Source organism: Elgaria multicarinata, chromosome 11, assembly GCF_023053635.1.
Source record: "Elgaria multicarinata webbii isolate HBS135686 ecotype San Diego chromosome 11, rElgMul1.1.pri, whole genome shotgun sequence".
Classification (NCBI taxonomy): Eukaryota; Metazoa; Chordata; class Lepidosauria; order Squamata; family Anguidae; genus Elgaria; species Elgaria multicarinata.
In genome coordinates this window covers 23,849,148-23,873,000 of record NC_086181.1, presented here as the reverse complement: position 1 = coordinate 23,873,000, position 23,853 = coordinate 23,849,148, and the positions used below count along the sequence as shown (strand labels likewise).

The 23,853-nt window shown below is 45.9% G+C and overlaps 1 protein-coding gene across 5 annotated transcripts in view; it reads left to right on the top strand.

Moving 5' to 3' along the window:
• Positions 1-949: 949 nt before the first annotated feature.
• VWA5A (von Willebrand factor A domain containing 5A) overlaps positions 950-23,853 on the top strand; it is a 72,085-nt gene continuing 49,181 nt past the window's right edge. Inside the window, exons 1-18 of one of the 5 annotated variants that reach the window (XM_063137576.1) lie at positions 950-1,003; positions 1,800-1,873; positions 2,514-2,716; positions 3,178-3,400; positions 3,735-3,907; positions 5,033-5,147; positions 5,269-5,441; positions 5,856-5,944; positions 6,759-6,903; positions 8,138-8,217; positions 8,409-8,523; positions 9,244-9,408; positions 9,596-9,699; positions 10,170-10,375; positions 19,528-19,593; positions 20,460-20,528; positions 21,341-21,430; positions 21,997-22,029. In XM_063137576.1, coding sequence (XP_062993646.1) covers positions 1,834-1,873; positions 2,514-2,716; positions 3,178-3,400; positions 3,735-3,907; positions 5,033-5,147; positions 5,269-5,441; positions 5,856-5,944; positions 6,759-6,903; positions 8,138-8,217; positions 8,409-8,523; positions 9,244-9,408; positions 9,596-9,699; positions 10,170-10,375; positions 19,528-19,593; positions 20,460-20,528; positions 21,341-21,430; positions 21,997-22,029 — 2,089 coding nt within the window. In that variant the 5' untranslated portion in view covers positions 950-1,003; positions 1,800-1,833. Of the gene's footprint in view, positions 1,004-1,799; positions 1,874-2,513; positions 2,717-3,177; positions 3,401-3,734; positions 3,908-5,032; positions 5,148-5,268; positions 5,442-5,855; positions 5,945-6,758; positions 6,904-8,137; positions 8,218-8,408; positions 8,524-9,243; positions 9,409-9,550; positions 9,700-10,169; positions 10,376-19,527; positions 19,594-20,459; positions 20,529-21,340; positions 21,431-21,996; positions 22,030-23,853 lie in introns of all 5 variants that reach the window. The other 4 variants (XM_063137575.1, XM_063137577.1, XM_063137578.1 and 1 more) reach the window with 4 other exon arrangements.

Sequence of the window (23,853 nt, the reverse complement as noted above, 5' to 3'; positions counted from 1 at the left end):
CTTCCTGGCTTGGGTGCTATTTGCCACCCATTGTAAAAGGTTGAAATCTCTCCTGAGGCTTAGTCACTGGCAGAGAGAGCTTTAAACTAATCTATGTTACTGTGTTGGCTAGTTTGATCCCGCCCCTTTTGCCTTTGGCTCCACCCACAGCTAGAATGAGGCTCCTGAGAGATCCTCCGAAAGGGAATTCCTGCCTTGGGCGGAAGGGGTTTTCGTGCAGCTGATGTAAGGCAGCAAAAATACCCACAGGGGGACTTTGCTTTGCACACCGCAAATCCCGGATTCCTTCCTTGTATCCTGGTAGGGGTGGTGGGAAAAGCCTGACGAGCCCCTGCCAGTCAACAGAGGCAAAGCTGGGCTAGACGGACCCTCATCTACACCAAACAGGATATTCCACTATGAAAGCGGTATATAAAAGGCAGGATCCACACTACTGCTTTATAGCGGTGTTGAAGTGCACTGACAACTGTTGGGGCCCATGACACATCCCATATACCGCTTTCATACCACAGTGTTATATCCTATTTGGGGTAGATGTGTCAATGGGCCCCAACAGTCAGAGCACTTCAATCCCGCTATAAAGCAGTAGGGTGGATCCTGCAGGGCACTTCAATACCACTATAAGGCTGTGGTGTGGCTCTTCCTTTTTATATACCACTTTCATAGTGGAATATGGAGTATATGAGCTCTTGGTCTGACTCGGGATAAGGCAGCTTCCTCTATTCCTATCAGCTGCTCTGCGGTTAAGTCTTATGATGCACCAATTTTAGGGTGGGTGGGGCGAAAGAGTAAGAGCCCCTCTCCTCTCTTTGCCGCCTGGCTCCCCGGACCGCGAATGGCCGCAGCAGAAGGGCGAGAGAACTCGCGTGGGGCAAATAATTTGTTGACGCTCCCTGGCTGGAGGCGGGGATAACGGGGAATCGCTTTGGCTCCTCCTCGAAAAGTCCTGCTTTCGCTTCTGGTTAGCTGCTGCGGAGAGAGGTGCATCACAGAAGCCTTCAAGGTATGTCGGGAGACCCTTTGGCGCGCGCGATGGCTTTCGGAGTGGACTCGTCGGTTCAGCACCCGCGAACATGCAAGCTTCTATGTTTCACCTGAACAAACTTGCCTCTAAATGCAGGCTCTTCCCGCCCAATTTAGATTCTCCTTAGGTCTCACTATTCGTGGCCCTCTTGCGTTGTTCTGCATTCCCCCTTCCGTTGTCTGTGCATCCCAAGTAAAGGGGGATTCTCGGTTGCTTTCCCCTCCCCTTCTTTGCTTTCGAAAAGTACGCAGGGGTCCAGGAGCAGATTCTGCCTTGAAGGTGTGTGGTATTATTTTGAAACTCCACTTTCAAGTGTGCTGGATCCGCCTCTACAGTTTACATCTGTGAAAATATGGGTCTCAGGGTCTCAACTTAAGAGGTAGGCAACCTGGTGCCCTCTAGATGTTTTGGAGGGCAACTCCAAGCCAGAATTATGGGATTATGGGCATTGTAGTCCAAAACATGTGGAGAACACTAGGTTGAGAATTCCTGGCAGAGGTTTTGCAGATGCCGCTTCTCCAGTCTCTGGAACTTTTGGAAATGTTGTCCAAGGCAAAAAGTGACTCCACTTATTTCTGGGAAGCCCAACTCATTTCTGAGTTGGGCTTCCAGTGTATTCTTCCAGTATTTCGCCTATGGAGAAAAATAAAGCACTGCAAAAGTTTCCACCCTACAGCCCTGCTTGGTGGGAACAGCACCACCCACAGGAATCTCATTGTCAAAAATGCTAACTTTTCAATGTATGGGAAACCATTGAATCTTGTTTATTCTGTAGGCAACTGCTTCCTCTCCAGAGGTCATCATCAGCCATGACTACCTGTGGCCTTCTCACACAGTCAAAGAAACCAGGTAAACAGCCCACCTATGGTTATTCAGTTTTATGTGCGCAAAATGGCAAGTATGCTTCATATGAAATGGCAGCAAATTCCAGGTTAATTAACCCAGGATTTGCCAAGTTGGGTGCAACTGTTATCTTTAAATATGCAACCTCCAATCAGGGCAATTGAAAGTTGCTCTGTGATGTCGGAACTCAGACACTATGGGTAAAATGTTGGTTAAACAAACTAAAGGTATTCTAACTACTTATTGTAGTTTAAACTTGGGTTGTTTAAAGCACAATGGATCCTAGCTGTTCAGGTTCAGACATCATGGAGCAGCCTCCAATGTGAAGTTGCCTATTTAATGGTGGATGGCACACACTGGGCATGAATACCAGCAAGCCATGATTTGTCGCCATTACATGTGAATAGGGGCCACTATATACTGTTTAAAATGGCCAATACAGAGCTTACTCATTCACAGTATGTAATTGTGTGGGTTTGCATGTCCTAAACCAACTTGCTGGCCTAGAAGTGTATTTAGCAGCCAAGGTGCCTACAGTGGGTTTCCTATGGGGCAGCTTAGCTATGAACTCTGGGAGGAGCACTTCCTGCTCTGGATCAGGCCAGGTCTTCACTTGAACTTCACCTTCACTGTTTCCTTGCCCCAGTGCCCTTGAAAAGCATCTCTGTGGACGTGGTGGTCCGAGGATTCGTGGCTGATGTGGTATCTGAGCTTCAGTACCAGAATGAGGAAAAGAACCCAGTGGAAGCAGTCTTTGTCTTCCCTCTGGACGACGAGGCTGCAGTGTACGCCTTCGAGGGCCTGATTGGTGGGACACACATTGAGGCCAAGATCCAAGAGAAGAAGCAGGTACTGGGAAGAATAAACATCTTTGGGGACAGGGTGGCCTAGTTTCCCCTCTGTGTGTGTGTGTGTGTGTGTGTGTCTGCTTTCAGTTGGTGGAAGAGCAGCAGGTGTGGGGGTGAAGCCCCATTACATTCCCCCAGCATTCTGGCCCCAATCTGTACCTGGATGCCCAGGCTGCTTCAGGAGAAGAAAATGTCTAGTGAGACTTTCCATGTGCCATGAAACTTCTTAATTTGATGGAATAGCATATGTGCACCATCATCCTTCCTCTTTCTCTACCCATATCATAAAACCTGAGTGCTTGTAATCAACATGCACAAGTAATTTCGAAAGGCATGAAAGCCAATGAGTCAAGAGGCCTATTCTTTTAAAAGCCCAGTCAGCTCTTTGCTTGGGACCACACCTGTCCGTGTCCTTGACTTCTTCCAACCTGATGCTCCCTCCCCTCCGCACTCCCATTACAGGCAGAGCAGGAGTACGAGGATGCCCTGAGTGAAGGCCGCCAAACTTTCCTGCTCGGAAGAGAAAGAAACACCAGCGACATCTTCACCTGCAGTCTGGGCAACCTTCCGCCTGACGGGGAGGCCACGCTGACGCTGCGCTATGTTCAGGCCCTGGCTCCAGAGCCTGACGGGGCCGTCCGCTTTGTCCTGCCTGCAGTCCTGAACCCCCGCTATAAGCCTCAGGGTAAGAGCCCGCCTCCTCGAACCCAGAGTTCAGGCCTCAATAAAAGCCTCTCGTAAAGGTGGTTTGCTACTTCCCACCCTGACTGCACACCCTTAAACTTTTATTCTGCCGCATATGTGTAGGGTCAGTTTTCTCGCCTGCCCACCCTCTTCAATGTGCCTCTACTTTGGACAGCCCCTTGCATCCTTCTGCGGCTACAACCATGCACCAGGTAGCATAGATAATTGTGTGCCCTTCAGCCTCACCATGCATGCTGTTGATGGGCTTCTCATGCCCCTGGGAGATTGGTTATTGGATTCTATAGCTGTATCCTTGCATGTGCCTCTCACCACAGGGTCAGAAGGGGACACTGTCACCAAGAACATACCAAGAGTGCCCCAAGGGAAGCTTCCTTACAAACTGACCCTCAGCGCCAAGCTGGAGTCTCCCTACGGCATCAAGCATGTGGAGTCAAAATGCAGCCTTGAGCCCCTGCATTACACGGCAGAGGACCGTACCACTGCCCAGGTAGTACTACAGATAAACTCAGGATTTGGGGTTGGTGGGAGCTTGTGAAAAGGGCTGTATCATTTTTTACAGGCCAAATCTGCATTGTGGGGGGGGGGGTGGATTAGGGCCACATCCCTTTGCCCCTGTCATGATCCTGATCATTACCTCCCCACTTCTCCAAGCCTGCTGTTCGTAATAGAAAGAAATGTCTTCCTGGGACTCGCCCAAATGGCAGATCTGTGGGGCTTTTGACTCATGGGAGTCTTTCATACCTTAAACAATCTATTATCAGAACCTGGAAGCTTACTCTTGCTACACTGAATGGTAATGAAAAGAGGTGTGCAGAGCTGGTCTCCCCACTCCCCTCCGGCGGCCAAAATTCAGAGCAGCGCTCTGATGAGGCAATTCCCCACCCCGATTTTTGGAGGGGATCCATCTCTATGCACCGCTGGATTACTCATGGGAAAGCCACTCCGATTTCGGAGAAGTGCACTATTATTGGTAATGGGGGTTTACAAAAAATGCATACATTTCCATTTTTAAAGGTAAAGAGATGAAACTTGGCACAATCAGAGCACTTACATAGGGCTTTAGGCATGCCAGGTTTGAACAAGATCCCTTCACCTGTTCATTTTTAACGATTTTTTTCATTTCCCCCCTTCAAACCATTCACCCGCATAAACACACACACACACACCTCTGATTCTGCTTTAATCCACCCCTGCACATTTATGGAGGGAACTTTTATCCTCCATAAATGTGCAGGGGTGGATAAACACAGAATGGAGAGGGGTGGGTGTGTGTTTATGTGGGTGAATGGTTTGAGGGATTTTTTTTAAAAAAAATGTAAAAACTCAACCAATGAAGGGATCTCGTTCAAACTTGGCATGCCTAAAGCCCTACTTAAGAGCTATCATGATGCCAAGTTTAATCGCTTTATCTTTAAAAATGACAGCATGTTTTTTAAAAATAAATTAAAACCTCAAACTTCTTAAAAATTCCTAAAAATCAAGGGATGAACCGAGCAGATTCAAACTTGTTATCCCTAAAGCCCTACTTAAGAGCTATTACGGTGCCAAGTTTCATCACTTTATCTTTAAAAATGTGGTTTTTGTGGTTTTGTCTCTCCATGTCACTCCCAAGATCTCCTTGGCTGAAGGGCACCAGTTCGACCGAGACGTTGAGCTGCTGATTTATTATGAGAACATTCACAAGTCCAGTGCCCTCCTGGAAGCTGGGAAGCCTGGAGCTGCCTCAGGTGAGCAAATGATGGACTGAAGGCAGTGGGGCCTGAAAAGCAAGAATTGCTGGGCGGTGGAAGGGCACCACCTTGGTTGAAAATACCCATTGGATCTCTTCTTTCCTCCTGGAAAACACAGGCTCGCTGATGGGGGACCTGGCCCTTCTGCTCACCCTGTACCCCAGCGTCCCAGCTGCAAAGCCAGGCCAGGATGCCACCGGGGAATTCATCTTCCTGATGGATCGCTCTGGTAGCATGAGTAGCCTCACTGACCGCAGTCCTGATTCACCATCACGCATTGAGAGTGCCAAGGTGCCCTATGGATGGAAGACTGCATGGGGTGTTTGTAGGCTGCTGTAGACATAGGTTGGGTATACAGGAGGGGAGGCATAGAATTGCATTGCTTCCCTGGCATTTTTATCATGCCTTTCCTCCAAGATGTGTAAGCAGTTCCTTCCTGCTCACCCATTTGATCCTCACAACAACCCTGTGGAGGAGACCTGGCTTGGGGATAATGACTGCATCCTGGTCACAAAAGGAGGCTCATAGGTAGAGTGGGATTTGAACCCAAGTCCTGCACTTTAGCCACTGCAATGCACTGGCATACAAAGAGCACTGGAGGTGGGTGGATCCTTCGAAGGAGCAGAGCCATATGAGGTTGGAAAAAGGCTGAGGGGGTATTGGGATATGCAAGGTGACTCCAGCTTTTTCCTCTCCCCTTCTCAGGAGACCCTGATCCTCCTGCTGAAGAGTCTCCCTCTGGGATGTCACTTCAACATCTATGGCTTTGGAAATCACTATGAGTCCTTCTACCCGTGAGTAGACCCTGTCAGACAATTATCTCTGCCTGTGTGCTTTCCCTCTGTTGTTAGCTAAGAATAACCCTGGGTAGATACTAATCATGTGGAGAAATGGATATTCTTCTTGCTAATCTAAGCCAGGGTGACAAAACACCCCTGAGGACCAAATCCCATTTCGGAGGACCTCCATGGACCGCATTCCAGTATTTGTTGAGCCAAAGAGGCAGGTGGGCGTGGCTCCAGGCAGAAATGGGTTTGGCTGAAAAATCCACCCCACCCCCATTTCATTGTTAAGCATTTATAGCATGAAGCATGTCTACTCAGAAGTAAGCAGGACAAGCCTCACAAGGAAGCAGGACTGAATCACTCAGTAGCTTCTTCCCCTGGCCCCGCCCCATCTCTGCCCCACACAGAAAAGCACTTGTTTTCAATTAGCAGTCATTCAGAGACAAGAGCTTTTCTCACTGAGGCAGGAAGGGCAACACCTGTGGAAGAAGATGCCATGCGTAATGAGGAACCCCTGCAGACGTTCTCAGGCCCACGGGCCACAGTTCCCTATCCCTAGTCTAAAGTCAATGAAAAGGAAAATGTAAAAAGTGCCAAAACACTGAAGTGGTTGGAAACAAAAGAGAAGTCCTTTTTTCCCCTTCTTCTTATGGGTAGAAGAATTTGAAACTGTGGTGTACAGTCTTGATTGGAATTTGTAATGGAGAGTAAGGGAGTGGTCCCATGGATATAGGAATGTTGAAAAATAGCTTGATGTGGGAATTTGGCTGAGTTGGGGGGAAAGCGTTCCTCTGCCCCCATGACTCTTTGGCTCCCTCCACAGGCAGAGTGTAAAATACACCCAGCAGACCATGTCAGACTCTCTCAAGCGTGTGAAGTGTCTGAATGCTGATTTGGGGGGCACGGAGATTCTTCGCCCACTGAAGGCCATTTACAGCCAGCCGTGCTGGGAAGGACATCCTCGCCAGGTACCAGGAGCTTTGTTGCCATTTGCCTTCTGTGGGAGATCAACACTTATGTAAAAATCAAAGGACTTGCAGAATGGCGATGAATGCAAATGCCCAGAGGTGGGACGTACAGAACCCCATTGGAGATGCCAGGTGTGATCTCAGCACCCCAGATCCTAGGCCACTGCCACCCTCATATCAGGAGCAGGGATGAGTAGCTAAATGTCCTGTCGTTCTTACAGTCTCTGCGGTTGGTAGAAACTTTGCTGTGGGGCTTCAGTTGGGAATTCAGGGTGAGAACATGCTGATACCCAGAGCTGGAGACTGAGGGCTTTGCTAGACCTGCCGGGATAAGCCAGCAGGGAGGCGGGGCAGCAGCGCGCTGACGTTAGCGCGTGCTGCCCGGGCTTCCAGACACACGACGCGCAGGGACGACGGAAGCCCTGCAGTGTCTGACATTTTTTTTTTTAAGTTTAAAGGGGCCGCGTGCGGCCCGAAGACTCCGGACCAGGTAAGTTCGATTTTTTAAAAAAAACGAAGCCCCCCCCCTCCCTGCCCCCGGCCTTGCCCTGGCAGCACCGCTCACCTGCTTGCTCAGGCGGCGGCGCTTGCCCGGGCAAAGCCCCCCTCCCTTGCCATCCCCGATGCCTGCTCTCCCCCCCCCCCGTCCTGCTGGGTCCGGCCTTCCCCCTGCCCCTCTCTTCCCCCTCCCCCCAGCCGATGTGCCAGGTCTGTGGCTTTTTGTGGCTACTCGCGAGTAAGCGAGTAGCCGCAAAAAGCCACGGACCTTCCTAGATGTTTCACAGCCCCGGCCTGAGGCCGGGGCTGCGAAAAAGGCGCGCCATAAGCAACTTCACTTATGGCGCGTTAGAGGAGGCCTCAGTGCGGCCTGGGCTCGGATTCCCCTGTGCGTCATCTGGACGCACAGCAGGGAAACCGGGTCTCAAAGCGCGCTAAGGCCTCGTCTAGGAAGGCCCCGAGTGTGATGTTTGCACCGTGGGGTTTTTTTGTTCTGTTTTGTTTTTTGCAGCCTTGGTCGCAGCTTCACCATATACCTGTGAGGGATGCTACATTTTTTTGAAAAACAGACTTATATTTTCCAAGGTTACTCTCCTGTTCTCGGAACTGAACTGGACAGAGGGAGGTTGAATAAAATGGTGCTTTGCCTGTTCTCCAGCTCCTCCTTTTTGCTATTGAGTTGCCTCATGGCTTTGTTAGCCTTTGATTTCCCTTCTCTCTCTTTCTGTCTCTTCAGCTCTTTGTGTTCACTGACGGTGAGGTATCTAATACAAATGAGGTCATTGCTGAAGTCCGGCGTCACAGCAACTCCCACAGGTAAGAGAAGGCCGAGGGAGTTCTGTGACCCTAGCCAGATCTACGCCATGCAGGATATAATACCTTGAAAGCGTTTTGAAAATGCTATAGGGAATGTGTCCCGAGCCCCAACCGTTGTCCATGCACTTCAAAACTTTTATAAAGCAATAGTGTAGATTCTGCCCCTGTCTCTTCCCCTCCGCCCCCAACAGGTGCTTCTCCTTCGGCATCGGCGAAGGGGCCTCCACCGCCCTCATCAAAGGCATCGCTCGAGCAGCCGGCGGTAGCGCTGAATTCATCACAGGCAAGGAGCGCATGCAGGCCAAGGTGAGGTCTCAAGGCTTCTGCCTCCCTCCCTCTGTCCCGTTGGTCTCCAGGAGTCTCTCCTGAGCTCTAAATAACTTGTTCGATTCCTCTTCACCTCTCAACATGCACTTTGACTTGAGGAACCCAGTTCCCTCCCAGCAAATAAGCACGATGGCTTAATCTGAAAACCACACATGATGTGAATAAATGAGGACCTGTCCCTCTGGATTTTCCCTCAGAGCATGGAGGCCGGGCCTTGAAGTGCCGCTTGGATTGGTCCTCTGGCCAATCCGCTTGGAAGTGCTGCTTGGATTGGTCCTCTGGTCCTCCACCCTGCTGTTAAGTTTACTCATTGCCCCGTGGATTTACAGCTTGGATTCCCTTCCATGTGTATGTGTGGGTTTGTGCGCGCGCAGCATACGTACATGTTTCAGTTCAAATGGGAATAATCTGTTTCCCTCACATCCACCATTCCTGTATCATTTGAACGTTGATTGAGGCCCCCTGCATTCAGAATTGCTCAGTCCCTGCTCAAGGGACTTCCCAAATATGTACAAAGGATGGGAAAGAATTGCTTCTTTCAAGGCCCTGCGCACACCGTTGTAAACATTATCTCACATCCATAAGAACTGGAGACTTGGGTTTATTTATTGTAAAGTGATGTTTGAGTGCTTTCTTTTGAAGGGATGCCCGGGCTCCCTCCTCCCGTCCCCTCATTGTAGGACTGTTATCTCCGCACAGGCCCTGCAGTCTTTGAAGAAGGCCCTGCTGCCAGCAGTGACAAAGATCTCTCTCAGCTGGGACTTGCCCTCTGGTCTTGAGGTTGGGCTTGTGGGCTCTGGCCCTCAGGTCATTTTCTCAGGGCACCGCTGCCTCATCTATGCCCAGATCCGTGGGCAGCAACAGGCAAGTAACCGCCACCCAGGTCCTAACCAGTAAAGAATCCTTGTCTCCCAACCTGCATACCAACTCCTGTCTCAACCTTTGCTAAGGGAGTTTTAGCACCCTTTGGGGGCTTCTACCATCTGAGAATGCACTTCTCTTCCAGTTGCTGCTTCCCTCACCCACTCCAACACTTTCTGGCTTTCTGCAGTCTTCAGGCTCTACTGAAGGGGCTGCTGTTCTTCAGTACGTCTTCCAAGACCAGACGTTCACAGAGACAATGAAGTTCCCACTCCGTGCTGAGGAGAGAGACAGGTAGGTTGTCTGTTCTCTATGCCCTTCTGCCTTTAGCAAAGATAGTGGGATGTACTTAGTTGCATGCAGAACTGGGGATTTCTCTTGTTATAATGTTCTACAAGAAGGTGGGATAACTAGGGGCCCTGACTCGCCCTCTGGATCCTCCACCCTTACCTCCCTGACTAGGCATCCTGGCTAGAAATATAACCATTTTGGTCCTGTTGAATCTGGAAATGGGCCAAATGGCAGTATCTTCAGGAGCTTTTGGTCCTGTTGAATCTGGAAATGGGCCAAACTTCAATATCTTCTGGGAAATGTAACCTCTTTGGAGCCCCCTCCTCTGGCAGTGAGCCCAGGTGGGCTTAGCCATGAGTAAAGGGATGTTCGCTTTCTGTTAACACTCCTGGGCAAAGGCTCTGGAATCTCCGTAGATCAACTATGCTAAACAGTCTCCGCATTCCTCATATCTTCGTTCTCTCTCCGTCCAGGCTCCCTGTTCACCGGCTGGCGGCTCAGGCCCTGTTGCAGGAACTGGAGGGAGCCACGGAGCAGGAGGAGGAGAAGCAGCGCCTGGCCCTGGAGACGAGCCTGAGCTCTGGGGTGGTGTGTTCGAAGACAGCCTACGTGGGGGTGAACACGGAGCTGGGCAAGCCAGTTAAAGGGCCCCTCGTCCACCGAGATGTCCCACTTGCATGTGAGTTGGGGGAAATGCCTATGGGTCGGTGGCCCTGATCACTGAGAAGCTATTGTACTGAAGGCCATCTAGCAGAGCTTTTCCAGGTGATAGGCAATCTATTGGAGTACCAGGAAGATTATTATCAATAGCCCACTTGGACTCAGTTGCTCAGCATTCTCCATTCATGCCAACTTGGACTCCATCGTAACTTCTATTAAAATGTGAGTTCGTTTTGTACAGGTGCAGGGAGAATCTGCAACCTTCTAGAGGGATGAGGTGTGGGCCATGGTTGAGGATGATGGGAGGAGTGATCTGTTGGCACCAGGAAAAATTTAACGATTCTTTGAGAGGGTGTAGTCCTAATTGCCTTGAAGGAGGCAGTTGTGAAGACGTTCCCGAACGATGCAATCTCTTCCCTTTGTGTGGGAACCATAGCTGTTGGTCACCATAGAAGGGAGAGCAGGTAAACAGGCTACAGACATCTGCAGGGGAGTATTCAGTAGGATCTACTCCGGAGCGCCTTTTTTGGCAATATTTTTTCACGAACTTGAGTGCTAACCCATGGGCAAGCAGTAATAAAAGAAGAGCAATATGTGTTTATGATGCAATTAGATTCCACCCATTAATCCATACTTAAATTTGAGGAAAGGTCACTTCTGTGTATGTTTGCAATGGAAAACAGCCTCAAAAAATGACGGTTTACTTACTGCCTAAAAAACCCATGCAAGGAGTAAGTTAGTGGTAGAAGACGTTTTGGGTTGTTTTTGTTGAGTTATGGCTTTAGAAGCTGTTTAGTTATTGCACAGACTGGGTTTCTGGCATATAACCTTTTGTGTTAAGTCTCTGTCTGGACCCTACAGAGACTAGCAGAGATTACAGCGGTTCTCAGCCAAGTCAGCAAAGACGTGAATTAAGACAGAGATTTATGTAGGTTAAAATAAACCTTTTTACTGGCAAATAAATATATAATTTAGTTATGGCAGTACAGATACAAATACTTACAAACGGTCAGTCAATACAGCTCACATGAGGGACATGGAAGTTATACAGGAACTTGAAAATACATTTACTTTTATAGACAACCTGTACAATGATGCAACTCCTTGCAACCCTTAATTGAAGACAATCAGTTAGATAATTATTCAATTATGACACTCAATGTCCAGGTGTAGAGTTGACCTTTAAGTTTCTGCTGAGTCTTCTGTTCCTCCAGATCCTCAGCAATTAACAAATCAATGGAAAACATAACCAGGATCTATTCCAGGATCCAACACCCCTTCTTATGTTTACACATTGATTAACAATAACACATTGTACAGTTATTTACACTTTTTCCTCCCTGAAACCTAACGTTTCACAAACTTCTCTGTGTTTGGTGGGACCTAGTGGTTTTGTGAAAATGTCTGCTAGATTCTCTTTAGACTCACAATAAACTAGCTTCAAAACTCCACTTGCTATGTGTTCCTTCACGTTTTGATACTTGATTGCAATATGTTTGGACTTAGATTTAAAAATCTCTGTGTTGGCCAAACCTATGCATGCTTGTGAATCACAGTAAACTGTCACTGGCTTCTCCACCGAGATCTTAAAGTCCTTTATTAACTGGATCAGCCAAGTAACTTCTCCACACAATTCAGATAGAGCACCATACTCAGCCTCGCAGGATGATATTGAGACAAACACTTGCTTCCTGGACTTCCAGCATATTGGTGCCTTTCCAAATGTCAATACATATCCAGACGTGGATTTGCGGTCCTCGACACAGCCACCCCAGTCTGAATCCACATAGCACAACAGCTCCTTATCTGCATTAGCAGATAACTTCAGGCTTCCTTAAATATATTTTCTCAACGATTGGCGCGTTGAGATAAGCAGTCTGAAAATCATATTGCCTCACTTTAAGGTTTTCTTTATCTGCAATTGTCAAAAGCAAACGCAAAGTCTCTGATTTTGCTGTTGGGGCAAAAGTTTGGTCATAATCGACCTCCTTAACCTGTTTGAACCCTCGGGCGACCAATCGAGCCTTGAATCTCTGCTCCCCCGTCTCTAACTGCTTGCATTTAAACACCAATCTGCAGGTTAGAGATTTTTGCCCTGCTGGCAAAACTGTCTCCTCAAAAACTCCGTTTTCTTTGAGACTATCTAGCTCCCTTTGCATGGCACATTCCCACTGTTGTCTCTCTAAAGAATTCAATTTCTTCACTTCAGAGTAGGAATTAGGCTCATAATTTACATAACAAGCATCAAAGCCGTACCTTTTAGGAGGTATGCCTTTATTTGCTCTTTGAGAACGTCTAGGAACTTCTTCCTGCTTCTCCTGCTCTGAGCCTCTATACTCGGACTGGTCACTAGCAACTCAGGCTCTTGCCTGCTATCTAGTTCCACCAGGACTTCCGGGTTGTCGTGCACCTCTCTCCAATTTTGCTCATTGAATCTAGCTGATCTGGAGACCACTATCCTAACCGCTTCGCACAGGAACCGCCAGCTATTATACTCATAACCTACAAATCGCATTCTGATCCCCTTTGGAGAACTTTGCCGTCTCTGTGAAAGTGGAACATTTACTATTGCAAAATTCCCCCAAGTTCTTAAGTGCTTGAGGTTTGGTCTTTTGCTGTAAAGTAAAGAAAAAGGAATGTCATTAATGATTTTAGACCAAGTCCTGTTGCAAAGGTAATTAGCTGCCACAAACGCTTCTCCCCATAATTGTGGCTCTGCCTTTGAGTCTTTCATATAGAACAATCAAGGTACTTCTTGCACCCCTGAACTTTTACTCCCTCTGAAAAACTCCGAGTTTTGTTCAGAACCTTAAAACTTGAATGTCCAAGTCTTCTATGAAATAAATGGATGCAATTGTCATGATTAGGCCCATTTTCATTAGTTTCCATACAACCTGCTTGTATCTCTGAAACTCCTTCCTCATTAGGATTGCCATCTATGAAATACAGTCCATTTTTCAGCTTTCCCATTCCTCTTAGGAGTCCATGCTTACGAATAAAGCATTTGTCTTTTTCAAAAGACACACAGAAATCCTTTTCTGTCACATTGGAAACTCCTAGAAGGGAAAAATTCAAACTGGGAACAAACAATGCATTCTCAAAGCACTCTTTCAAAAAAGGTAAGAAGCACGTTCCTTCCCCAGACGCTTGGATCTTCGTCCCGTCTGCCAGCACTATAGACTTTTCAGAGGAGTCCCTGAAGTTCCGGAAAAAAACACGTCTATTAGAAATCACGGTAGAACAAGCCAAGTCTATGAGCCAATTGTTGCTCTTTCCTTCCGCTTGCCTGCAGAGCTGACTTCTCACTTCTGCTGTGACTAGCTGCGCTGATTTACTCTTCCCTCGGGGGTTTTCTTCTTTGTTGGGCTCTGATTGTAATCTGACTCTACAATCCTTTTGAATATGCCCCAATTTCTGACATCTGAAGCACCGAAGAAACTTTTTAGGCTTGGACTTTTTCGAAGTTGAAAATGCTGACTCATCCTCCTCCTTCTTCACCGAAGCCTTAACCCCTTCATACCCAGACCATTTTGAAAATGCGTCTGGTTTGTCGCCTGAACTGCTTTGGGCTTGCTTTCTTAAACTTTTCTTTTGATATTCTTCTATCAATCTGCCAAATATTGTATTTAATGTCATGTCCTGGACTCGCAATGCTTCTAACGTTGTCACCAGCATGTCCCAAGACGGTGGTAAACTGGACAAAACCACGTACACTTTCATTTCATTTGTTAAGGGTAAGCCCGCTGCACTTAAACTTTCAAAGCGGTCTCTTAATTTCTGCAAATGAGCTTTTACGTCTTCTCCCTCTTTCATAAGTGTACGGTAAAGCTTTCTTGTTAAGCTTATTCTAGCTCCTGCGGTCTCTCTGACATATACAAGTCTGAGTTTAGTCCAGATAACGTCAACAGTGTCTTCTCTGCTTATATAAGACAGTTGATCGTTCCTCATAGACAAAACAATGTGAGCTTTTGCCCTCTCAGCGCGACGTCCCCACTCGCGTAACTCTGCTGCATTCAAATCTTCTGCTGGGGCATTTATTACAACTTCCCACAGTCCAAGATTTCTTAGGCTCATTTCTATCTTAAATGACCATGACATATAATTTTCGTCTGTAAGTAACTCAATAGGGACAGTGTTCCCAACGTTTACTGCCATAATTTCAATTTAACAGGTTGTTTCTGGTTTACAACCCCTTCAGTGGTTTAATTTCTCTTAGGGCCTGACCGGCTATCCAGATTCAGATTCCTCAGTGCCCTCTTAAATTCAAACAACTCTTGCCAGTCCTTTTCCGTGTGATTTTCCAGACACCGCTATCCGAAATAGCTTCTGGTTGTCTGTTCCAACAACTTTTTCAAAGACGCTCAGGAATTTAATCAACCACGGCTTAATTCTTCTATCCTACTGCACTTGCTGAGAAAAACTCGTGCATTATGGCTCAGCTTGGGATACTGGGCCCATAACCTGTTGAGTTATGGCTTTAGAAGCTGTTTAGTTATTGCACAGACTGGGTTTCTGGCATATAACCTTTTGTGTTAAGTCTCTGTCTGGGCCCTACAGAGACTAGCAGAGATTACAGTGGTTCTCAGCCAAGTCAGCAAAGACGTGAATTAAGACAGAGATTTATGTAGGATAAAATAAACCTTTTTACTGGCAAATAAATATATAATTTAGTTATGGCAGTACAGATACAAATACTTACAAACGGTCAGTCAATACAGCTCACATGAGGGACATGGAAGTTATACAGGAACTTGAAAATACATTTACTTTTATAGACAACCTGTACAATGATGCAACTCCTTGCAACCCTTAATTGAAGACAATCAGTTAGACAATTATTCAATTATGACACTCAATGTCCAGGTGTAGAGTTGACCTTTAAGTTTCTGCTGAGTCTTCTGTTCCTCCAGATCCTCAGCAATTAACAAATCAATGGAAAACATAACCAGGATCTATTCCAGGATCCAACACCCCTTCTTATGTTTACACATTGATTAACAATAACACATTGTACAGTTATTTACACTTTTTCCTCCCTGAAACCTAACGTTTCACAAACTTCTCTGTGTTTGGTGGGACCTAGTGGTTTTGTGAAAATGTCTGCTAGATTCTCTTTAGACTCACAATAAACTAGCTTCAAAACTCCACTTGCTATGTGTTCCTTCACGTTTTGATACTTGATTGCAATATGTTTGGACTTAGATTTAAAAATCTCTGTGTTGGCCAAACCTATGCATGCTTGTGAATCACAGTAAACTGTCACTGGCTTCTCCACCGAGATCTTAAAGTCCTTTATTAACTGGATCAGCCAAGTAACTTCTCCACACAATTCAGATAGAGCACCATACTCAGCCTCGCAGGATGATATTGAGACAAACACTTGCTTCCTGGACTTCCAGCATATTGGTGCCTTTCCAAATGTCAATACATATCCAGACGTGGATTTGCGGTCCTCGACACAGCCACCCCAGTCTGAATCCACATAGCACAACAGCTCCTTATCTGCATTAGCAGATAACTTCAGGCTTCCTTAAATATATTTTCTCAACGATTGGCGCGTTGAGATAAGCAGTCTGAAAATCATATTGCCTCACTTTAAGGTTTTCTTTATCTGCAATTGTCAAAAGCAAACGCAAAGTCTCTGATTTTGCTGTTGGGGCAAAAGTTTGGTCATAATCGACCTCCTTAACCTGTTTGAACCCTCGGGCGACCAATCGAGCCTTGAATCTCTGCTCCCCCGTCTCTAACTGCTTGCATTTAAACACCAATCTGCAGGTTAGAGATTTTTGCCCTGCTGGCAAAACTGTCTCCTCAAAAACTCCGTTTTCTTTGAGACTATCTAGCTCCCTTTGCATGGCACATTCCCACTGTTGTCTCTCTAAAGAATTCAATTTCTTCACTTCAGAGTAGGAATTAGGCTCATAATTTACATAACAAGCATCAAAGCCGTACCTTTTAGGAGGTATGCCTTTATTTGCTCTTTGAGAACGTCTAGGAACTTCTTCCTGCTTCTCCTGCTCTGAGCCTCTATACTCGGACTGGTCACTAGCAACTCAGGCTCTTGCCTGCTATCTAGTTCCACCAGGACTTCCGGGTTGTCGTGCACCTCTCTCCAATTTTGCTCATTGAATCTAGCTGATCTGGAGACCACTATCCTAACCGCTTCGCACAGGAACCGCCAGCTATTATACTCATAACCTACAAATCGCATTCTGATCCCCTTTGGAGAACTTTGCCGTCTCTGTGAAAGTGGAACATTTACTATTGCAAAATTCCCCCAAGTTCTTAAGTGCTTGAGGTTTGGTCTTTTGCTGTAAAGTAAAGAAAAAGGAATGTCATTAATGATTTTAGACCAAGTCCTGTTGCAAAGGTAATTAGCTGCCACAAACGCTTCTCCCCATAATTGTGGCTCTGCCTTTGAGTCTTTCATATAGAACAATCAAGGTACTTCTTGCACCCCTGAACTTTTACTCCCTCTGAAAAACTCCGAGTTTTGTTCAGAACCTTAAAACTTGAATGTCCAAGTCTTCTATGAAATAAATGGATGCAATTGTCATGATTAGGCCCATTTTCATTAGTTTCCATACAACCTGCTTGTATCTCTGAAACTCCTTCCTCATTAGGATTGCCATCTATGAAATACAGTCCATTTTTCAGCTTTCCCATTCCTCTTAGGAGTCCATGCTTACGAATAAAGCATTTGTCTTTTTCAAAAGACACACAGAAATCCTTTTCTGTCACATTGGAAACTCCTAGAAGGGAAAAATTCAAACTGGGAACAAACAATGCATTCTCAAAGCACTCTTTCAAAAAAGGTAAGAAGCACGTTCCTTCCCCAGACGCTTGGATCTTCGTCCCGTCTGCCAGCACTATAGACTTTTCAGAGGAGTCCCTGAAGTTCCGGAAAAAAACACGTCTATTAGAAATCACGGTAGAACAAGCCAAGTCTATGAGCCAATTGTTGCTCTTTCCTTCCGCTTGCCTGCAGAGCTGACTTCTCACTTCTGCTGTGACTAGCTGCGCTGATTTACTCTTCCCTCGGGGGTTTTCTTCTTTGTTGGGCTCTGATTGTAATCTGACTCTACAATCCTTTTGAATATGCCCCAATTTCTGACATCTGAAGCACCGAAGAAACTTTTTAGGCTTGGACTTTTTCGAAGTTGAAAATGCTGACTCATCCTCCTCCTTCTTCACCGAAGCCTTAACCCCTTCATACCCAGACCATTTTGAAAATGCGTCTGGTTTGTCGCCTGAACTGCTTTGGGCTTGCTTTCTTAAACTTTTCTTTTGATATTCTTCTATCAATCTGCCAAATATTGTATTTAATGTCATGTCCTGGACTCGCAATGCTTCTAACGTTGTCACCAGCATGTCCCAAGACGGTGGTAAACTGGACAAAACCACGTACACTTTCATTTCATTTGTTAAGGGTAAGCCCGCTGCACTTAAACTTTCAAAGCGGTCTCTTAATTTCTGCAAATGAGCTTTTACGTCTTCTCCCTCTTTCATAAGTGTACGGTAAAGCTTTCTTGTTAAGCTTATTCTAGCTCCTGCGGTCTCTCTGACATATACAAGTCTGAGTTTAGTCCAGATAACGTCAACAGTGTCTTCTCTGCTTATATAAGACAGTTGATCGTTCCTCATAGACAAAACAATGTGAGCTTTTGCCCTCTCAGCGCGACGTCCCCACTCGCGTAACTCTGCTGCATTCAAATCTTCTGCTGGGGCATTTATTACAACTTCCCACAGTCCAAGATTTCTTAGGCTCATTTCTATCTTAAATGACCATGACATATAATTTTCGTCTGTAAGTAACTCAATAGGGACAGTGTTCCCAACGTTTACTGCCATAATTTCAATTTAACAGGTTGTTTCTGGTTTACAACCCCTTCAGTGGTTTAATTTCTCTTAGGGCCTGACCGGCTATCCAGATTCAGATTCCTCAGTGCCCTCTTAAATTCAAACAACTCTTGCCAGTCCTTTTCCGTGTGATTTTCCAGACACCGCTATCCGAAATAGCTTCTGGTTGTCTGTTCCAACAACTTTTTCAAAGACGCTCAGGAATTTAATCAACCACGGCTTAATTCTTCTATCCTACTGCACTTGCTGAGAAAAACTCGTGCATTATGGCTCAGCTTGGGATACTGGGCCCATAACCTGTTGAGTTATGGCTTTAGAAGCTGTTTAGTTATTGCACAGACTGGGTTTCTGGCATATAACCTTTTGTGTTAAGTCTCTGTCTGGGCCCTACAGAGACTAGCAGAGATTACAGTGGTTCTCAGCCAAGTCAGCAAAGACGTGAATTAAGACAGAGATTTATGTAGGATAAAATAAACCTTTTTACTGGCAAATAAATATATAATTTAGTTATGGCAGTACAGATACAAATACTTACAAACGGTCAGTCAATACAGCTCACATGAGGGACATGGAAGTTATACAGGAACTTGAAAATACATTTACTTTTATAGACAACCTGTACAATGATGCAACTCCTTGCAACCCTTAATTGAAGACAATCAGTTAGACAATTATTCAATTATGACACTCAATGTCCAGGTGTAGAGTTGACCTTTAAGTTTCTGCTGAGTCTTCTGTTCCTCCAGATCCTCAGCAATTAACAAATCAATGGAAAACATAACCAGGATCCATTTCAGGATCCAACAGTTTTTGAATTTGTAAATTCACTCTTACAAGTAAGAGTTATAAGAGTTAAAAGACCATTAGATTGGAAAACACAGAAACTACAGTTGCAGAAAAATAGTCATAAAAGTAGTTTGGGAAATAAGGAATATTGAGAGGGAAAAAGTTTCGAAGCAGTGGTTTGGGCAGTGTGTTATATGACATGCAAGTGAGCCAGACTTTGTCGTTCTGTGCCAAAATAAATGAGTGGAGATTGGCCCCCGGGTTCTTTGGGGCTTTTTCTAATGTTCCCACCTTACACTTACTGCAAGGAGACAGCTGGCCATGCAGCAATTGCCTGGATCGAGACCATCCCGTTCAGGGAAGGAATGGCAGAATCGGGAGGTTTTGTATAATTATTAGTTGTGTCCTACTTTGGGAATATTTTATAATGAGAAGTGGGTAACAAATCCATAAGTGATAATGAAACGCCTTCATCTTGGGTGCTAACACCTCAGATCTCAAGAGCTCTGTCTTTGTTTCCCCCAGATCTACGTGGTGGTGGTGGAATAAATCAAGGACTATTGTTAGGGAGTACGACAGCCCCCATTATGCGTAAGTCCAATCAGCTAAAATAAGTGGAGCCATCATGGAGTTCCTTTGTATCCTGAACGTGTCAGGCTCTCACTAACCCTGCATTCCTCACAACAGGACATTTCTTTGCATGCTTGATTTGGGTTGCACTGTAGTTTCTTCTGATGTTGACTTTTTTGATTGGAGAGGGGGTGGCTAGTATGGGATGACTCCGTGAGAGGAAATGGTAGAGCTCCAACAGGTGGCTCATAGAAGCCTGAGATTTGTGCTCCCACCACCATCCACCCTTCCCACTAAGTCCTGACTCAGGATGTCACTCAACCCCTTCTTTATTCCAGACATGTAGCAGATGCCAAGATTTCTTTTAAACAAAGACTCTGAAAGTGTAATGCTTGTTAACTGTGAGATCTAGATACTCCCTCTGCCTAGCCTCATTGTGGAACAGTGAGATGCAGAGGGCCATTGACTTCATCACATCTGATTGCTCTCTCCAACCCTGTAGAGCCCACTCTGCTCCTTGGTATACTGGGGAGCAGTGGTTTGGGCAGTGTGTCACATGACATGCAAGTGAGCCAGACTTTGTCGTTCTGTGCCAAAATAAATGAGTGGAGATTGGCCCCCGGGTTCTTTGGGGCTTTTTCTAATGTTCCCACCTTACACTTACTGCAAGGAGACAGCTGGCCATGCAGCAATTGCCTGGATCAAGACCATCCCGTTCAGGGGAGGAATGGCAGAATTGGGAGGTTTTGTATAATTATTGGTTGTGTCCTACTTTGGGAATATTTTATAATGAGAAGTGGGTAACAAATCCATAAGTGATAATGAAACGCCTTCATCTTGGGTGCTATCACCTCAGATCTCAAGAGCTCTGTCTTTGTTTTCCCCAGATCTACATGGCAGTGGTGGAATAAATCAAGCACTAAGGATACGGAGTTGTACAACACTCTCCGGTCAGTGTAAGTCCAATCAGCTAAAATAAGTGGAGCCAACATGGAGTTCCTTTGTATCCTGAACATGTCAGGCTCTCACTATCCCTGCATTCCTCAGAACAGGACATTTCTTTGCATGCTTGTGCTCCCCCCACTATCCACCCTTCCCACTAAGTCCTGACTCAGGATGTCTCTCAACCCCTTCTTTATTCCAGACACGTAGCAGATGCCAAGATTTCTTTTAAACAAAGACTCTGAAAGTGTAATGCTTGTTAACTGTGAGATCTAGATACTCCCTCTGCCTAGCCTCATTGTGGAACAGTGAGATGCGGAGGGCCATTGACTTCATCACATCTGATTGCTCTCTCCAACCCTGTAGAGCCCACTCTGCTCCTTGGTATACTGGGGAGCAGTGGTTTGGGCAGTGTGTTATAAGCTATGCAAGTGAGCCAGACATTAATGTTCTGTGCTAAAACCCGAGTGTAGATTGGGCTCTGGCCTCTTTGGAGCTTTTTCCAATGTTTCCACCTCAAACTTACTGTAAAGAGACAGCTGACTATGAGTCAGTTGCCTGGATCTAGACCGTCCTGGTCGGGGAAGGAATGGCAGGATAGGGTGGCTTTATTATTATTATTATTATTATTTATTTATATAGCACCATCAATGTACAATGGTGCTGTATGTTGTATGATTACATTGTCTTTTATTGGTTGTGTACTGCTTTGGGAATATATATAGTGACAAGTGGGTAATAAATTCCATTAAGAATAATGAAACTATTTTAACTTGTCTACTAACGAAGCTCTGTCTTCCCCCCCCCCCATATTTTGGTGGTGTAGCACCGACTGGACAACATTCAGCTCAAGGATACTCTTTAATGCAACAAAACAGTGCTCAACCACAAAGGATGTTCCAACAATCCATAACTGGTACGTCTAGTAGTCAAAAGCAATGCAGCCATCATGGAGATCCTTTGTATTCTGAACATGTCGGGATGATTCCGTGAGAGGAAGTGGTAGAGCTCCAACAGGAGGCTCATAGACAGAAGCCCGAGATTTGTACTCCAACCACCATCCACCCTTCCCACTAAGTCCTGACTCAGGATGTCACTCAACCCCTTCTTTATTCCAGACAGGTAGCAGATATCAAGATTTCTTTTAAACAAAGACTCTGAAAGTGTCATGCTTGTTAAATGAATATGAACTCCAGATACTTGCTCTGTAAATGGGAGATTTTTAGTCTCCCAAAGGTTCCATATTAGCAGCCATGTATTCTGACTCTGAGAAACCTGTGGCAAGCTTTGTCATGAGTGGTGAAACAAGAAAAGCAAAGTATCAGTTAGATACGTCTTTACCTCCAAAGAGAAAGTAGCAGTAAAGTACTTTTCAAATATATTCTGCCACAAGTCAGACTACAAAATAATCAACAAATGAATGTTCACCAAAATTGGGAATATGGTGGAGAAGCTAAATCCGTACTTTCCCTCTCTTTGCAGATGCAGCCGCTTACTGTCTTCCCATGCCTTTAGGTAATGCATGAAAAGATCTTTGTTGGATGTAAGAAGACAAATGGAGACAGTTACAGAACTAATGCACAGCTAATTAAAAGTGTGGTTGGATCTGCCATTCACTGATGTGACTTGAATTGCAGTCATATGAGAGAGAAATGGAAGGTGAACCATGTAATCCATGATTACAATGGATCTCTGTCCCCAGTCGTGGGTAATCTGTGTGAACGGGTGCTCAAGTGATTACTGAGGAGCTGAAGCAGACTTTTGGCCTCAGCCCCAGATGTGAACATGTTGGAATGGCCACTGTCCTGGCAACCCCTGCATGTGAGCAGCCACTCAATGTAGCTTCATCGATGCAAATGTCTCTGCCAACCCAGTGCAGACCAGCTGCCTGCTCTTCATGTGAGCAGCCCTTCAGGCAATTAACACATTAAGCGGCTTCTCAGCCAGATGATTTCTAAGGTGGGTGGGAGATCCAGGGGACTAAACCCATTGGCTCAGTTGCCAGAAAGCATTATTAGCAGTTGTCCACCCACTGAAGTGGAGGAAACGCCATCCATGCTTTTGTAAGTAACTTCAAGCACCGAGTTCTACAGTGCCCTCAGTGGGGGCTTTGTTTGTACAGAGCAGCCCTACCCAACTTGGTGGCCTCCAGATCTTTTGGACTTCAATTCCCATCCGCCCCAGCCAGCATGGCTACTTTTAGGCCTTCTGGATGTTGTTGCATATGGAGAGCACAAAGCTAGAGGAAAGCTGCTATACAGTATTTGCTGTTTAGAAGCTCTCACTGATGTAGAAGCTCCTTATGGCTGGAGTGTGAAGGGAGGAAGAGGGGGTACCCTGACTCCCGGCAGTGTAGGCAGGGACAAAAGGTGGCTGGGATGGAACACCAACCGGCAAGGTAGGTTGCCTCCTCGTCTTATGTCCAACTCAGCCTGAGCCTTGGGATTCTCAGACCTTCCGGGGACCCCCCTAAGGCTTATGAAACTAGGGCCCAAACTGGCACCCTCTATTTCAAAGCCTTAAGCCTGAAACCTTAAACAGTAGCAGCAACCACGAAGAAAGCTCTGGACTTACTGTCAAGGCTAATTGAAATAAAGCACACGCATTCAAATAGGATAGGCAATTTTATTTATGGAAAAAGAAAAGGGAGGCAGGATAACATACAAAAGAAAGAGAGCAATATTTGGAAACGGTACTTAACAGGGCAAACCAATAAAACTTGTCTATGGGCTCTTCTACACCAAACAGGATATTCCGCTATGAAAGTGGTGTATAAAAGGCAGGAGCCACACTACTGCTTTATAGTGGTGTTGAAGTGCACTGACAACTCCTGGGGCCCATTGACATGTACTTTCATCCCACTTTCATAATGTTATATCCTGTTTGGTGTAGATGTGTCAATGGGTCCCAACAGTTGTCAGTGCACTTCAGTACCACTATAAAGCAGTAGAGTAGATCCTGCAGTGCAGTTCAATACCGCTATAAAGCAGTAGTGTGGCTCCTGCCTTTTATATACCGCTTTCATACTGGAATATCCTGCTTGGTGTAGATGAGCCCTATATGTATCTGTGGCATGGCTCTTCAGTAGAACGGGGACTCAGAAACCAAACACTCCAAAGCAATATGAAAGCAAATGGAAGAACAAAACATCTCCCACAGCCCACCCTGGTTTTATACCCAAAACCATTCGGCATATTTCAGGTGATCGTTATTAACCAATCCACGAGTTGGCTGGAAACAAACCCCCAGGTGGGCAGGAACCTGTCACCAACCCTCAGCAGAATTCATTCATCCCAGCAAGTAAAAGTTTAATTGTGGCCTTCAAGCCAGAGAAGGCAC